This window comes from Hemibagrus wyckioides, linkage group LG27 (genome assembly GCF_019097595.1).
Source record: "Hemibagrus wyckioides isolate EC202008001 linkage group LG27, SWU_Hwy_1.0, whole genome shotgun sequence".
Lineage (NCBI taxonomy): Eukaryota > Metazoa > Chordata > Actinopteri > Siluriformes > Bagridae > Hemibagrus > Hemibagrus wyckioides.
The window spans coordinates 14,498,256-14,515,736 of record NC_080736.1 but is presented as its reverse complement, the minus strand read 5'-3'; the positions used below and the strand labels follow the sequence as shown (position 1 = coordinate 14,515,736).

The 17,481-nt window shown below is 39.5% G+C and overlaps 1 protein-coding gene across 5 annotated transcripts in view; it reads right to left on the bottom strand.

Moving 5' to 3' along the window:
* Nucleotides 1-17,481, bottom strand: part of il1rapl1b (interleukin 1 receptor accessory protein-like 1b) — a 309,636-nt gene that overhangs the window by 28,276 nt on the left and 263,879 nt on the right. For all 5 annotated transcript variants that reach the window (XM_058382346.1, XM_058382342.1, XM_058382344.1 and 2 more), the window contains one exon: nt 9,010-9,155. In XM_058382346.1, the coding sequence (XP_058238329.1) occupies nt 9,010-9,155 (146 nt within the window). The remainder of the gene's footprint in view (nt 1-9,009; nt 9,156-17,481) is intronic.

Genomic DNA, 17,481 nt, shown 5'->3' with positions numbered 1-17,481 from the left:
ATATTTGGACAGCGGCTGCTGCGGAATCAGTCACTGATATTTGCTCTCTTCTAGGAAAGGAGAATGCAGGAATGACTCAGGAATGAAGCTGAAAGGAGAACGAGATGGTGAGAGAGAGAGAGAGACAGAGAGAGAGAGAGAGAGAGAAAGGGAGAGGGAGAATGAGAGGGAGAAGATGGATGAGGTTCATTGTTTGGAGGCTTAGTGTCATGCAAATGGAAAAAGAGCTAGCTGATTTGCCTTCCTGACACCGAATGCATCTTGTGTGTTTGTGTGGCTGGGGGAAAAAAAAGAAAAAGATAATGCTTTGCTTAATGCTCGCAAACATGCGGCTTGCAGTGAGGAAACAGTTCACCTGCTGGGAGTCAAACGCTGCATTCAAACCTGTGCATTTTATTAATATTTTCTCGTCTAATGTCTTTATTTTTGCAGCATGCCATCGTCTCTGCCATCAGTTCAGACTTAATTTGATTTAAACCTACGCACATTTCTGTGTGTTTGATGCAGACACGTACATTAAGCGTCCACACACACACTTTCACACCGTTACACTGTGTCCTCCACTTACACTGTCGTGTTTCATCCACAATCGCAATCACAGTTTAGCCATCTTTACTCTGCATTCCCAAAACAAGCAGGCTGCCTAATGTGCTGGAAAAGCAAGCACAAGATGTCAGAGTAGACACCTCTGGTGCCATTAATAACATATTATAGGTGCTGTCTGTGCCAAGTGATGGAACAATTATCAAAAGAATGCAGGCAGAAGTGGCAGGAAAACACGTGCTTAGATAACAGAGACGTCAGCACATAGGGAAAGCTTTATGGTGGAAATCGGTGAGGAAGAGCGCAGGAACTGGTCGGAATGAGGAGAAAAAAACGAAAAGGATTTAGTTGAGCCAACCTTCCACATTTGCTTTATGTGTTTGTTTTTTTTTCTAGCCACAGTTAATGGCACTAATGAAAAATTTAATTCACCAAATAACCTGTTCACATTTGAAAATCATTCATTTATTCACCAACTGATCAGGGTGACTGCCTAATCCTCTTAAAAGAATCCTAAATCTGCCTCATATATGAAACGGTTCTTCATTTAAAAGCATTCTGAAGTTCTTTTCTTTGACAATGGAGACAACTCAATGTTGATCAACTTCAGATCCAGTTCAAACCACAAAACAACACTACTGTGTGATGGAAAAAATGCATACACTATTGATACAGTTACGTTCCAAAACCACCTGCGATAAACGAAAATCCACGATACATGGATGCCACTCCTAAATGCTTCTTTTTTTATTGCTTACACCTTAAATGACCCTCCGACACTTTAAACACACACAGAAAACATTTGCAAGCATATAGCGAGATGAATTTGGGGTAAATTCATTTATAGTGAGTACTGTATGTATGTACATTTATAGTGAGTACTGTATGTATGTATGTTCCTTGCCAATAGCCTTAGAAGGTGCAGAGTGTTTGGTCGACATAATAGGGCTTGCAGAAAAACAGTAAAAAAAACAAAAAGCGTACACAGAACAAAACGAAAGTGACACGTGAAGAACTGGGATGCTCAAGAATTCTGCTTCCCTTTCCCCAAAAACATAGCCAGCAGCCAATCACAACCGTGATTAAATGAAGGTGGCGATATACCGGGACCGCGGTCAATTAAATGCGATATAGTGGGGGATTACTGTAACACAAAACTCCTCCCTCTTTTGAAGTGCTGCATAATTGTAGCTTTAAAACATGTAATCGCAAACCATCACAGCGTTATCTTTTACAGATAAAACTCCAAACACGCATTCTTTGAATTCTAAAACTCTTTCAATATTAAACGTTCATTGCTCTACAGATTGTATCGTCTCTAAATAGAACCATAAGAAATCATTTTTTGTGTGTAGAACGCACACACACACACACACACACGCACACACACACGCGCACACACACAAGGGATACTTTGAAGTCTCTGATTAAGAGTAGTAATCTATAATCTCCATGTTTCTGGGAGCTGCGAGGAAACTGGAGAACCTGAAGACCGTGAGTCATAAGGAGGCAATGCTGCCTGATGTACCAACAGACCACCTGCATATGTCAGTGAATTGTTATCCCAGAAGTTTTTTTAGAAACTCAAGGACTGTTTAAAGAAAAAAAACATCCAAATATCCAAACAATAGAGTACAACCTGATGCAAAAGTCAATAGTGAGCAATAAGATACACAATTATCTGAGAGGAAAAGTTCATTACTCCTAACGGCCATTAAGCAAGAAAAAAAAGGAATAGGGTCATTCTTTCAAATGGCACAAATTACAGCATGGATGAGTGCAGTGGCTAATTAAGTTTTAAAGAGAAAGCAATATGTAACAGGTAGAAATGCATCTTCAAAGCAGCTTTGTTCTCTAATTTGAACACATCCTCTAATTAGATGGCCTATTTTTCAGACTCTCTGCAGCTGAAGGGCTCTTAAAGGTACATGCTTTGAGCAAGAGAGAGAGAGAGAGAGAGGGAGAGGAAAGAAGAAGAACAAGAAGAACAAGAAGACAGAGAGAGAGAGAGAGAGAGAGAGAGAGAGAGAAACAAAGAATTGGAGAGAAAGAGACAAAGAGGTAGAAAATGAGAGAATGCTGCTTACATGAATGTTGTAGAACATATATAAAGTAGCAGCAACTCTGTGTGTGTGTGTGTGTATGTGTGTGTGTATGTGTGTGTGTACTCAACACAGTGATTCTAACAATTGTTCTAGCACTGGCCCTCATCTTAAAGACTATGAAATAAATGTACAGATTTCTCGGTAGACGGCAGGACAGTGCTGCAGCAGATCTGAAAGCCATTAATACTGCAGCATTACACTCATGAAATAAACATCTGAGCGAGGGATGTGAACACCGTGTCTCCAGCGCAGAAGATTAAGAACCAAGAGCCGAGAGCTCCAGAGATGTTTCTGCGAGTTCTTGAGTAAATCCTTTCCATATGCTGCATCAAACGAAGGCTCCTGGTGGGAAGAAAGACACTCTACATTTGGAATTATGCAGGCGATCTGTGTTAACCGCCACAGCTTCACTGGGTAATAACATTCACAGCACAACATCTCCTTCCACTGCTCTGCCCATCTCGTTTTCAGCCCTAATGATTTCTGCTCACTACACTGCCAGAAGAATGGGTCTGAAATATCCAAATCAGCAGCCAAATGAATTTCTCCAGCTACAAAAATCGACAGGACTTTGGAATTTCTCCCTCTGACACTATCAATGATAAATCATCAGACTATCACATGCTAGTGTCTATCCAATCAGAGAACAGATCTCTCCTCTCCATTGGTGGACAGCTCTTGTCTGTCACTGTGCAGTCGGACTTCTTGCGTGCCTAAATTTGGACGTATCCTAGCCTGGTGTATGAGGTACACATCCAAATTTCACGCCAGTTCTGACCTGACAGCAAAATGTGGCCTGAGAATGATTATTACAGGCTTGTCAGAGCTGCTCACAACAGCTTGAAATGAAAACATTCAAAGTTTGTATAGCCATTTTTAATATCTCCAAACACCTTCAAACTTCTCCAAGTTTCCAAATCTAGATTAACTTTAGCCCAGAAAAACTTTCAGTCAACTGAACCATGGAAACACTACACTGTGCCCCAGGAAATGTGAAATATTTTGGCATAATTTCCCTGTTCTACATTATTGTTTATTCGTAATATCACTCTTACTTGAGTCTACTATCAGTCTTACTTGTTTGTCCTGAGGAAGGTCAAGAAGTTTCCTCCGACCTCTAACTTCTACCTCTGCTCCATAAAGAACGTCGTCCTCGGCACGGAACAGCAATTTCTCCACCCACAAGCGCGACCTTAGAGTACTGAGAACAGCAGAAATTCATCCCAGGCATCAGACAACAGACTCGCAACTTTCCAGGACATCTACCGGACACGGTGCCTGAGGAAGGCTCACAAAATCACCTCAGACCTCAGTCACTCAGCACACAAGCTGTTTTCCAGACTGCCATCTGGCAAGTGTTTTTGGAGCATCCAGGCACGGACAAACAGGATAAAGAACAGTTTTACCTGCAGGTTATAAAGTTTCTCTTTATATCTGCTGGAGATGAATTCCCTCCTTTGTTCTCAGTGTCAGTTTACACGATCTTCTTTATATTATTTTCCATAGCTGCTTATATTGTATAATAACCACATAAGCATTTCTTGATCAATGTAATGATCTATGAAATCAACCTGACTTGACTAACTGAAAGCTCAACAACAGATTTGTGTAGTAGAGGGCCTTCTATTAATCATGTTGTTATTGTAGTTGAAGATAATAACCATAATTACTTCATCATTTCTCTCATGACACATCTACATGCTTCCCACACTGCTGGCATGACTGAGATGAGTGTCACATTGTGTCTGTTTATGGACAGATGGGTGACAAATTAAAGAGGGAAAAAAGAAAAAAACGTCTTAGTCACGTACGGACCACCACGAAGCTCTTGGGCACTGCGACCGTGAACGTTCTTTTACTCTCAGATGGTGTTTTGCTGATGGTGATGGAGAGGGCTGTCTAACACGTCACTCCAAAACCTCCCATAGATTTTCAATTTGGACGAGATCTGGCGACTGCAAACGTCTCGGCATATCGTTTACCTCATTCTCATCCTGTTCTTGGAGCCCTCATGCGATGTGGAAGTGTGTGTAGGCGGAGTCAGTATGATCGATATCAGGGTAGAAATATTTCTTCAGAAGATAAAAGCCATCAGTCAGACCAACTCTGGATGGCTTTGCAGTGACCCTCTTGTGAGAAATTTAGGATTTGTATGTGATGTCTCAGCATCTTTAAAATCTTTTTTACTCATCAGGTTTTGCGCACAAACATGTAGCTCACATATTACTGTAGAATAATGTGCGCTGAATAAAGTGTAAGAGAATTTTGCCGTTAACTTTTGTATGTTATAATTAACATTGCAGCATGTCCAAACACCTCAGGTGCACAAGGTTTAAATGGATAACCCCAAAACATAAATAAAGCCAAATACAGTAAATCAGTGCTTCTTTCTATGAATATGTCACATTGTGTATGAAGCAGTTGGTTCAGTATGTTCTGAATAAACAAACAGGAAATTAACATGACCAAAGCAAACATGACAGCTCATAACACGGGTGCTGAAAATATATAGAAAATAAAGAAATGATGAGTCGAGTTTTGAGATCAAGGAGGAGGGAGAGAGAGAGAGAGAGAGATTTCTCTTATGTTTGACTCTGAAGAAAAAGAAATAAGTACTTTTGCATAAAAATTGCTAAGACCCTGCAGCTTGTCAGGCTCAACTAGCATAGAGCAGCACTTCGGATTCAGAGATCCTGAAAAAAGTCCTGAAATCCAGTGAGTTTTGTGATCACTTTCAGGGAGATTCAAAACTTACAATTTCAATTTTTTTTAATACAATATTGTGAAACCATCAAGATAGAAAGAAAAAAAGTAAACAGTGGCAAAGTATAAGATGTCAGTGTAGGAGAAAAGTACAATAAATGAGTGTTAAACTCAGTACATTTCACACACACACACACACACACGTGAAATACTTAGACGTTGTTCATCCCTCTTCTTCATTCCATTCCATATATTTAGGGTTTTTTTATTGTTTACTGTCAATGTCAGTAATCTTAAGTCTTACTGCTTGTCCCGTGGAAGGTCAAGAAGTTTAACATCCTCATAACTTCTACCATTGTTGTTCCATAGCGAGCATCCTGATTGGTTGCATCACTTTATCATATGGTAATTTCTCTGCCCACAACCCACAACCTTGGAGCACTGAGAACCCAGCACATCAGACTTATTCAACAAGAACCACCAGTGTTTGTTAAAAGAATCCTGACTTCAAAAGGTATATCACTGACACACACACACACACACACATACACACCGAAGATGAATAAGCACTTCTTTGTTCATGAACAAGAAGCTGTCAATCATGGCTGATTCTCAGCCTCTGGATGCCTTTAATATTTAAGCAGGCAGATATAGATGGAGTATTATTCACTCTACCAGACCACCCAGTTTCTGCCTTGTTAAAAAATATGGAGACATGTTAAAATCGGCATGATTTAAGAGCCAGTAAGCTTTATAGCCTTGTGGGTCTGTTATGGCCTCTTATAAGAGGATTCAGCTTTTTACAAAAGAAAAAAAAACAACATAGATGTTAAATGCACACTTAACCTCATTCTCCTGCATTTGTGTGTGCGTGTGTATGTGTGTGTGTATGTGTGTGTGCGTGTGTGTGTATGTGTGCCGGGGACACTTACCATCAGCAGAAGATCATGATTATAGATTTGGGTGGGGCAGGACCACATTAATAACGACAAAGTAAGCCTGAAATAAATTTCAGTCAAGAGGCTATCAGATTTGTGTTTCTATCTGCAGCTCTGTAACAGAAAGCTGATGCAGTCGATGCAGCGTCCAGACTCGAGTGGATTTAGATGTACATTTGTTGAACAGCAGATGTGTTTGTCAGATTGCAGCAAAATTTCCAGATGAAAAACCATACAGACCTGAAAAGTATTTGTGTATTGGATAAGATTTTTTTCCCCTCAGGCTTTGCAGCGAAGGTCATTGTGGTGCACAAGGATTTCTGATGTATTCACTCCAAATCCCCTTTTGTCACGTCAACCGCAGTCATGAACTCTAACTCCCAGCAGACACCACGTCCTCCAAACATGGCCGCCGGGGATTACACTTCCCACAACACACACAAAACACACACTGATCGAAAACACCTGTGTTGAATCTGCCTCACCCTCACACTCTGTTTTTATGCCTATAAGGAACTTTCATTCAGTATGCAAACCACTCAGTACTTCTTGTTGTGTAGCGCTACCAAGCCTTTCATTGTGTTACATTTTGGTCGTGACCCTGCCTGTTTTTCACATTACTCGTGTTTTGTCTATGCCTCAGTTACTCTGTTTGCATGTCGCTCTACCGCTGAATGTATTTTGACCTCGATTCTGCCTGACGTTTAGATTGTCTTCCTGGAATAAAGTTTGTTTTCCGGCATTTGCATTTGCATCCGCGAATCATTCACAACACCTTTGCCTAATCTTTGAGATGCTGTATATATTATCATAGATATCAATATATTAGATTTATTTCCTCTTTTTTATGCTATAAAGCAAGATTTTGGCAGAAGCATTTTTTTTAACTGGCAAATCTGGCAACCCTCTCACTTTCTGTCCTGTCTGCTGCTCCTTGAATGCATGGGGCAGCATGATTCCTGCCCCAGTCAGCCTTATTTTGATTTATTTGACCACTTGGTCAATAATAATAACTCTGTGCAGCTAAATGGGGGAGTGAGCATTCTGTAGCACTACTGCACTAGAAAATTATGAAGATTATTTGAATCTCTGTTATACTGCTGATCTGTGTACAGGGTGCTGCTCTTCCCCTATGGATGAGTCGACATTGCTTACCTTATAGTACATAATTATTCATGTTCACTTTGCCCATACATTTTTTTCCCTATATCATCTGACCTGATTTACTCTGTTAGTTCAGGAGTGATCTGAGAAACACAAACAGCTGCATTGTAGCAGCTTCTATTGACTCCTGATAAAAGCATCTGCATTCGTTGATGCATAATTAAAATTTCCTGCAGGTATCACACTGGGCACCGTCTTTGTGCCAGTACAGCTGCATCACAAGTGGCCTCCATCCATCCCACGCTGACACTGAACACACACTGCAGGAGATTCCATTACCACAAGACCCTGAGGCGCTGGACCTGCCGAGCAGTGTACAACAGCGCAGAGGACAGGCCTGCGCCCAGCTAAATATGCTGTGAAAAATAGACGGCTCCAAAACAGATTAAATGCAATCTACCCACTCATGCGCTCTCCTTCTCTCCACGGAACTGAAACAGAGATGAAAGTGGCCATGGATTTGTTGCTTCCTTTGTATTGCAATTTTTTTGCCCCTTAACAATCCTTCCAGATGTGAATCCAGGCCTCTTGACAAAGAATAAGTGCAACCATTTCGATTATAGAGTACCACTAAAAGGCAAGAGAGGGCAGGAATCTGAGAAAGTGGCTCATAAAGGCATACAGGAAGTCACTTAGCCAACAAGGATAACTTTGCTGTTTAGCTAATGTGTGTTTATTCTGTAACACTGAGATAGAAACAAGTGGAACATTTTTTTGATTGTAATTTAATACAGATCTCAATATTCCATGGGAGATTTAAAATTTGGTTTAACATGTGAAAGACTTTTTGTTTTACATATTTGTTAAAATATTTTAGACACAAACATAAATGCAGATATTTGAAACTTCACCCCAACTTAAGATTTTAAAAGGAACTGTTTATGTGTATGGAAGTGCTGGAGATGATCGACAATCTCCAAACCAAAAATTTCTTTTGAATTCAAATTACAATTTTATTCTGTTTGTGACAAATAAAACTAGAATTTTAAAAGCAATTTCTATGATAGACAAGTTTGGACTTATATAATAGAACCCCTACACTTATGCTTTTTCTGTTTTATTTTATTTTTTTTAATTTGCCTGTTATTTTCTACTATAATAACAAGGCAATAAATTGTGAAGCAAAAGAAAAAAACACAAGGCTTGATAGGGGTCACTTACAGATATTTGGCCTCTGTGCTAAGAGGAAGCTGTGCTTGCCAGTGGAATCAGAGCCTGAGCCAGAAATTTATTTCAACCGATTCCAGTTGGTTAATCCTGTTTCTCACCATAACCAATAAAACTTGGTAAAAAAAAAACTAAACAACGCATTTGCTGAATGTCTGGAGTGATAGAATAGTGTGGAATGACCTTCGTTGATCTTTTCTCAACATCGTTATGCTGCAATCAGTGTGAAGAACAGTGTTTTTTGACACATTCTGTACATAATCATCTGCTCTGTATGTGTTATTCTAACCACCCACGAAGAAGCATTTAGATCCATCCTACAGTCTTCCACTGCTTCTGGTGCTTGCTTATGCATGTGTGTGTGTGTGTGTGTGTGTGTAGTTTCTTACCGCGCTTGGTGAGCAGGACGTTTGCTTGTCTTCTGCCATTCCCATTCTCCACGAAACAAGTGTAGTTACCCAGGTCAGCTTCTTCTAAGGCATCTATGGTCAGAGAGATGGACACTTCCTGTTCTCCCAGGTGCTCCCTCAGAGTCCTACAGGGACGCCATGTGCATAAAAAAAGCACACCATTACTTAGGAACTAATCCAATCATCCAATCACCAAGTATTAGATGCAAGCCATGTACTGGGAATGGCTTGGTTTGCTAATGTAGGTTTTCATAATAAGCTATTAATGATGGCATGGTGGGGAATTGTAGCATTAGGTACCTCATAAGATGGCTTTGTAATGGCTTACTTGAAAATCAATACACACCGTGTAATATAAACAGCAGCAATGATCTGCCTGAGTCACAAGCAACACCAATAACACAACGGATTAGGGCAAAGGCGGTGTATTAATGAGAATTTCAGTAAGGGACTGTCATAAGAATACACCACGGGCTATATAAATACAGAGATTTTGCTTGCACAGTAGGAAAGACTACTCAATAATGCGGTTTAGAGCAGGAAAAAAGGCTGCTTTTCTTAGCAGCTACCATGGAAACTAAGCCCAGTTAGGGGAAGAGAGAAAAAAAACCCCTCCACAATATTCCATAAAAGAAATGAAGCTTCTTATCACTTCTGAGTCTCACTCCCTGTCCCTGTTCCACATTTGGTGCTATTTGCTAATAATTCCACTGTCATTGTGGTGCTTTCCACATCACCCCGGACTAATAACACACGACAGATGAGTGCCAGAGCACCAGTGTATTGTAGCCTGTCCTCCCCAGAGGACACTCCAGTTCGTTTAATAACAATTAATCACCACTGCTCTGGCAACACTTGCGCCGAGAGTAAATCAGACAAATTGCAGCATGCGGGCCATGGCAGAAGGGCTAATAATGGCTGAAATGTGTCCACTCTTCCAGTGTACCCGTCATTTACAGGTTCTATTCAGGGCTTTTTCTGCTGACCTGGGAGCAGCCCCTGCTAATAAAAGTCCCATTCTATTATGGTGGAGAAGCAGACACTACCTGAAAACTCCTAACACACACTAACACACTGATAGCTAAAACTAATGAGAGGCCATCCAGTGTGAAACCCAACAAATCAAAGAACATCATACCACATAGTGTCAAGATGCCACTTCCTTTCCGGTACATCGTGTTACAGCACTTTTGAGTCCGATTGGTCGGATTCATTTCCTTTTGCAGTAGCACTTCTATGCTTTTGTCTAACTGTTAGATACATGATTTGATCGAGCTTTCCGTGATGAGAGGTTTATTTTACTTTAGCATTTTTTGGAAGGAGTCTCCATTATCAGTGCTTTATACAATCACTGATAAAGCTTTAACTGAGTTTCAGACACTGGGAAGTGAAATAAGTTTTGAGAAGCAGCCTGTTGATTCCTAAAAATATGCCAAGCTAGAGGGAGACAGAAAGAGAGAGAGAGAGAGAGAGAGAGAGAGAGAGAGAGAGAGAGGCTGATAAGGGAAAGACTGTTTATAGCTACTATAATGCAAGAGAAACATAGATGTTCCATAACAATAAATGCAAATATAAGCAAATTTAAAAACATGCTTTTCCATTCCTTAATGAATAAAAAGCATTATTAGGATTGTTATCATATTTCTGTGGTATAAAAGATATAATGACAAATAAAACGCTTTGTTGTTACAGGAAAATAATCCACCTTGAGATTGTATCAGTAAATCAGCTGATAATCCTGCACTAATATCTAAATTAATCCTTACTTTATTATAAACTAATAATGAGTTAAGACATGTACTAATCACCATTATGACATGAGTATTAAGTTTGTGTTAGGAAATATTTGTTAGTTGATAACAGAACATGTAGGGGCTAGTAAACTGAATCAATCCTGCTCTGTAAGAAAAATATGAGTTAAATGTGCATCATTTCAAATCGTTTTTTATAATTTGCCGTATGCAGATTTGTAAACAAACATCACTGGATGTGGCTGGATTACTTTCATAATTTACACTGATACTCTTTATTAAATGTAGAGTGACATTTAAACATTTCATTTCTTCTTCCTCTTCTTACTTTTTTTGGGGGGAGAATTTCTCGTCCAATCCCACTATATTACCATTACATGCCCTGGGTGGCTCAGGCCTGAGGCTCTGCTCCTTTTACCCACCAGAATGAAATGAATGCATTATCATTTATTCATTTATCAGATGTTATTATCAGCATTTAAAACCGGCAGTCTATAAGATTATTTTCTGGCCTTTTAGTCCTGCAGTATTTATTTTGACTGCTTTGCTGCATTTATGTCAATCAGTACTCCTGGATTTAAATCAATATGAACAGTCACTCATTTCTCTCGTGCTTTTGCTCATGTTTTGTCCCTTAAAATGATTTCTTATGTATTCTTTCTTACAAAGCAGGTTTGATTTTTAAGTCCTACATGTTAATTAATACATTAATCAATAACAATCATGTACTTAAGGTGGTGGTTATTCAGCCATGAAGCTACTCATAAGCCTGATGATGTAGTTAAGGTTAGCTCTTCATTAGTTGGTGATTAGTAACTCATCACTGGATCAGATTTAAGTAAAGATTAATTCAGGCATTAGTGCAGGATTATTCCTGTTATCAGTTGTTGATTATTTTTCTATATCAGCATGTTATCGTGATTCATTCTCACGTGTCACAGCGAGTTAACTTGCTTCTGCGGCTAGTTTAATAATTCCCCTGATTGCCAGAGGCCAAAATGACAAACTCACCTAAAGATCTATTTTAACAAACTTCCACGAGCGTTCTGCAGAGATTTGCTGACACACCAATCCTTAGTGTAAGTGCAAAAGTTATAATCCACATAAAGCTCTTACTGTACTGTAATAGAGCGAGGTCTGAACATAGCTTACAAATCACAACAAAATGACAGCTTTATGAAAATACGCAACTTCCTTCATCCCTCATGTGTTGAAAAAGCCTGTGCAGAGTAAGTGAGTGATTTCTTAGTATATACCTTTTGGCATCATTAAGCTTACAAACAGTAAGAAGTGCAAGCAGAGATGCAGGATTGCTTTGATAAAGAGGTAGAACAAAATATTCAATAGTGGGCAAGGAAAGACATCTTTTTCCCATCTCTTTCTCTCTCTCTCTCTCTCTCTCTCTCTCTCTTGCTCTATTCCCTTGTTATCCTGACAGCAGGATCACCGAGGAGCTGATGACTTTTTAAAATGTGCACTTGACCATGTGCTATACTTTAGCTTTAAAGTGTCATTGGAGAAAAAAAGGCAGTTGGGAAATGCCAGGGAGGTCAGGGTGTTTATTCATCTGCGCTGAGACAGCCCAGCATCTGTATGTGTGTGCTATGAGGCAGCTCAAGCCCCTGACTACAATCAATGAACAGGAAAAGAAAATCACACACACAGAGGGAGAGAAACTATTCAGATTCATACAGAGCAGCAGCAGCAGCAGCAGCCTTTGGTTATAAATCAAAATATTTAATATCTAACCCTCAGCAACATGCATAATATCTTTTCAGTTTAGATGGGTGGGCATATGAAAAATGCTACATGCGCACACAAACACACACACACACACGCACACAGAAAAAAAATGCAGACATATAAACAAAAATATAATCAACCACCAAATAGTAATAACCCAGCCTCCAGAGACTCTCTGATAAACAGCATTGTGAGAATGGAGTTTTAGGCTGTGAAGGGAATGTGGGATAGAAGTCTCGAGGCGATGCATGACTGACATGTCTCCAGGGTGCACTGGCAGTACAAATACACTGTCTGATCCTTAGTATGGTACAATGCCCAAACCCACAGGCAGGCACTGGGAGCGCTAGGGTTATGGCTCTCATGGCTTTTGGGATGTAGATGAAGCTCATGAAACTCTTTAATTCTATAGTAGAAGATGGGGAAAAATGATTAAAAAAATAGCTTGATCTGCAAGGTAACACACACACACACAAACAACAACAACAACAACAACCATAACCATCTGTCTGGCTTATTCCTGAACCTGTCACCCTGTCAGTCAACATATAGATGTACTCCACTCTCAGTTATCTCACCTAGCAACATCCTCCTCCTTTCTCATATTTTTATTTTCCCTCTTTTTCTTTTTCACTTTTTCACCCTTCCCCACAGAAGTCACCTCCACAGCTCCTAATTGGTCGGTTTTTTTTTACCCCAAGAATAGAGGGTGCTGTTGGTGCTCCACCTCTTCTGGTCTGACAAAAAATATGGTTCTTAAATGTCACTCAGCTGACCGCCTCATTTTCTCATTCTTTTCAGTGCCTTTCTGACCGTGTGTTGGTGTTAACCTTTGGATTAGTTTCCATTTGCTGAGCACGAGGGAACAATGTGCACTCCGGCTGTGCGCAGCGTGTGCACAACCAGAGCTCATGCACCTACTGACATGTTCAAAATTCAATATATTGACTAAAAGTAGCAATGAGGGAAAAAACATCATGAAGAACAAAGACTTTTCATTGTATGATCTTCCCTATCTCATGTCTCACTGTGGCCCGAGTATAATGAAACAATAATCACTTCCTCTACTGCAGCCACGGGACATTTTATCATAAATGAGTGTCTTAGTTAATGAAAAAAGCCAAGACTTCTTGTGAGTATGGGAGAATTTGGAACAAAAATGAGCAGAATGAATGAAATATGTGCAATTGAAAAAACATAATGCACATTCCTTTCTAGAAAAAAAGAAAATTGCATTTTTACTAATATTATACTACTCACACCTCCAAGGTTGGAAGTTCATTTACATTTATGGCTTGTGGCAGACTCCCTCATCCACAGCGACTTACATTTACACAACTGAGCAGTCAGGAGCCCAGGAGTGGCAGCTTGGTGGTCCTGGGATTTGAACTCACTTCAACTTTCCAATAAGAAGTCCAACATCTCAACCACTGAGCTAACACTTCCCACAAATCCCAGCCTCCAGCCTGTGTGCTTTGAGTTTGCATTAGAGTCTGTGCTTCAGGTTCTGTTCTATTTCCTTATTATACTCCAATTTAAATCTGTTGGACATGAAAAAATACAATATGGTGTCCCACAAGGGCCTGTTCTGGGTCCGCTACCATTCATGCTTCATGGACATTTAAATTTCAAACATAAAGTTGCCTTTCATTTCTACACCAATGACCGTATCAAAGACATAAAAACATGGATGAATTGAAATCTTCAGATTCATCTCAAGGTTTGATGTTTTGTGCATGATGCTTTGATGCTTTTCTCCTCATGGCAGTTGTACAGAGTGATTATTTGCGTAACTATAGGCATTCTAGCAGCTTGAACCAATCAGGCCTTTATTCCTCTGACCTCTTTTATGAATAAGATTTTCTTTTTTGCGCTATTCTGTGTAAACTCAACAGACTGTTGTTTGTGAAAATCCCAGTTGAGCAACAGTATCTGAAATACTAAAACCAGCCCATCTGGTACCAACATCCATGCCACGATGAAAGTCACAGAGATGTTTGATGTGAACAATAACTGAAGCTCTTGACCTGCATCTGCAGGATTGTTTGGATTGTGACGCTGCCACATGATTGGCAGATTTAAGTGGAATAAAAGTGGCAGTGTAGTGCAAACACTGGCAGCAGTGCAATTATTATAAACAGTAATAAAATGAATAGAAATATAGATTGAATATGAAAAAGAAGAAAAAGAAAATGAATAGAAGTAAAGTGGCAGTGCAAACTGATATAAAGAGTAAAAAGTGGTTATGTCCAATGAGCTTATCCATCCAAATAATTGTGGATACTTTGAATGCCCTCAATAAGGTTACTGATTTAATCCCTGGCCATGAGAGACATAATGTGACCCATTAAACAGCAAGTTGAATAAAGTTATTATTCAAAAGTATTCTGGTAACCTCTCTCAGAAACATAAGCATATTAATGTACATGCATGTGAGACATTGCTTTATACTACTTTAGTGCATGCCTTTTATAACATCTAGACTGGGCTGCTGTGCTGATGTCACTAACTTCAGCTAGTTTTTTTTTTTTTCATGTAAAAAAACTATAATACAAGCTAAATCATGTTCAGATCTTGAACAAGGTCTTCTCAGTCTCAGTGAACTCTGGAGCAGTTCACTTTGTGGTGAGAAATCAATCCGACCCAATTGCCTAAAGAATCATCCTGTATAGCAATGCAAGAGTGGAGCTACAATATGTAGCATGTTTGGTTAAATAATGGCACATGGCATGAATCACAGGTTAATATGCCTGATAGATTTTTCGTGGTGAAGAATCTGGTGGGTGAGCACATCATGGCAATTCAAAAACAAAGCACGCCTCTTCATTTTAAAATCATTTATAATGGCTTATCTCCGACACAAAAACAGGTGAATTGAAACAATGGTGTCCTGATGAAACCTCAATTCCTGCTCAAACTGATAAATTATAATGACTAGAGCTAAAAAGAAAGCCACAATAAAGATGCGGTGCTGCTGCTGATCCATCTTGATGGATGACCACTATAGGCAGAAACCTAGAACATAAACAAGCACACACTGACCAATGAGAGGACAGTGTATGCACTTGCAACTTGCATAAGTAAGTGAACCAAGTCGAAGATAAAATGTAAACAATTCAAGTCCCCCATGTCATAACAAAGCACAGATCTATAAGTCTCAAAGCACACTGAGACTACATATCGGCCAAATAAAACTAACGTCTTTAATCTGGATTTAAAGGCACTTAGCTGGTGTTGCTGATTTCCTCTTTAACACTGATGCAGAGAGAAACATGTTTCACTCCTAAGCTGTGACTGATCCTCTGGTCTAACAGTGGGCCTGCCTCAAATGACCAAAGAGACCAGCAAGATAGACACAGAGCTAAAGTTTTAAATGTCGTTAGCAAGATTTTATAGTCAGTGCAGGACTTGGTAGATCACCAATGTAACTTGAATAATATTTGGGTAATGTGCTCTGAATTTCTTTTCCTGAGACCTGAAGATGGGCTGCTGCATTCTGAGCAAGCTGAGACTTTATTGAAGACACTGTAGTGCCACCAGCAGCATATTAAAACATTCCAATCTAGAGGTTATGCAAGCATGCAGTAGTTTTTTTTTTTTTTTAGATTTTCAGATTTTTATGATGGTAGAGTAGTTCTTATTTGGATATTTCATCAAATTTTAATATCCGCCTTTAGAGATTAGATACATGGGGATGAAATCAAAACTAGCATGTAATGTAGGGTTATACCAAGGTCCGTAAGGATATTTTTTGAGAAAGCTGTCAAGCTCCTAGGAGAACATTACTGCAAGAAGATGTATTCCCCAAAATACCAAATTCACTACTGCTTATTTGCCTTCGAAGGTTGGTTTCGCTTTATAAAATGTTTTAGGTCTTCCTGCTAATTTGACTAAAGTGACAACCTGACAGATAGAATTGTGGACCATTCACATAGAAGAGAAAGCACATTATATTTGTAAATTACTTGTCCAATGGACTATAATATGAAAGGTGAAAACAAAGGAACCTAGATCAGACCCATGTGGGACACCATGTTGTATTTATAGGCTCTTCACTTATATCAAACTGTACTCTATCAATGTAAACAAAAACTAGTTTGTGTAACCCAATTGTATTTTTACGTCTGTTCCTTAAAGATATCATGGTCAACTCTGTCAAATTCAGCACTCAAGTCCAAAAGTACCAATGAAACAAAACAACCACATTACGGTTAAGTCTTTTTCACCAACATAGTGCTGGTGGTGGTTTCAGAGATTTAGTGTCTATGGTCTATATCCAACATTTGTTATTACACTGCACTGTCAGCGCTAAAATATCAGCTGCTCCATGACTAAGAATGATGTAAGAAACTTGCACAACTGCATAAGTTTTACTGGTTCCTTGAATCTGCAACTAGCTCCAGCATCAGACTCCAGTTTGCTGGGGTGTGCTGGATGACTCAATTATGTGAGTTGCTGTGTACTAGATGACCAGAGTATGAGCTGGGGTTTACCAGATGACTAGAGTATGTGAGCCGGGATGTATGGGATCGATTGTGTGAGCTGGGGTTTACTAGATGCTTAGAGTATGTGAGCTGGGGTTTACCAGATGACTAGATTATGTGAGCTAGGGTGTATTGGATGACTCGATTGTGGAAGCTGGGGTTTACGGAATGATTAGAGTATGCTAACTGGGGTTTACCAGATAACTAGACTATGTGAGCTGAGGTTTATCAGATGACTAGACTATGTGAGCTGAGGTTTACCAGATGACTAGACTATGTGAGCTGAGGTTTACCAGATAACTAGACTATGTGAGCTGAGGTTTATCAGATGACTAGACTATGTGAGCTGAGGTTTACCAGATGACTAGACTATGTGAGCTGAGGTTTACCAGATAACTAGACTATGTGAGCTGAGGTTTATCAGATGACTAGACTATGTGAGCTGAGGTTTACCAAATGACTAGACTATGTGA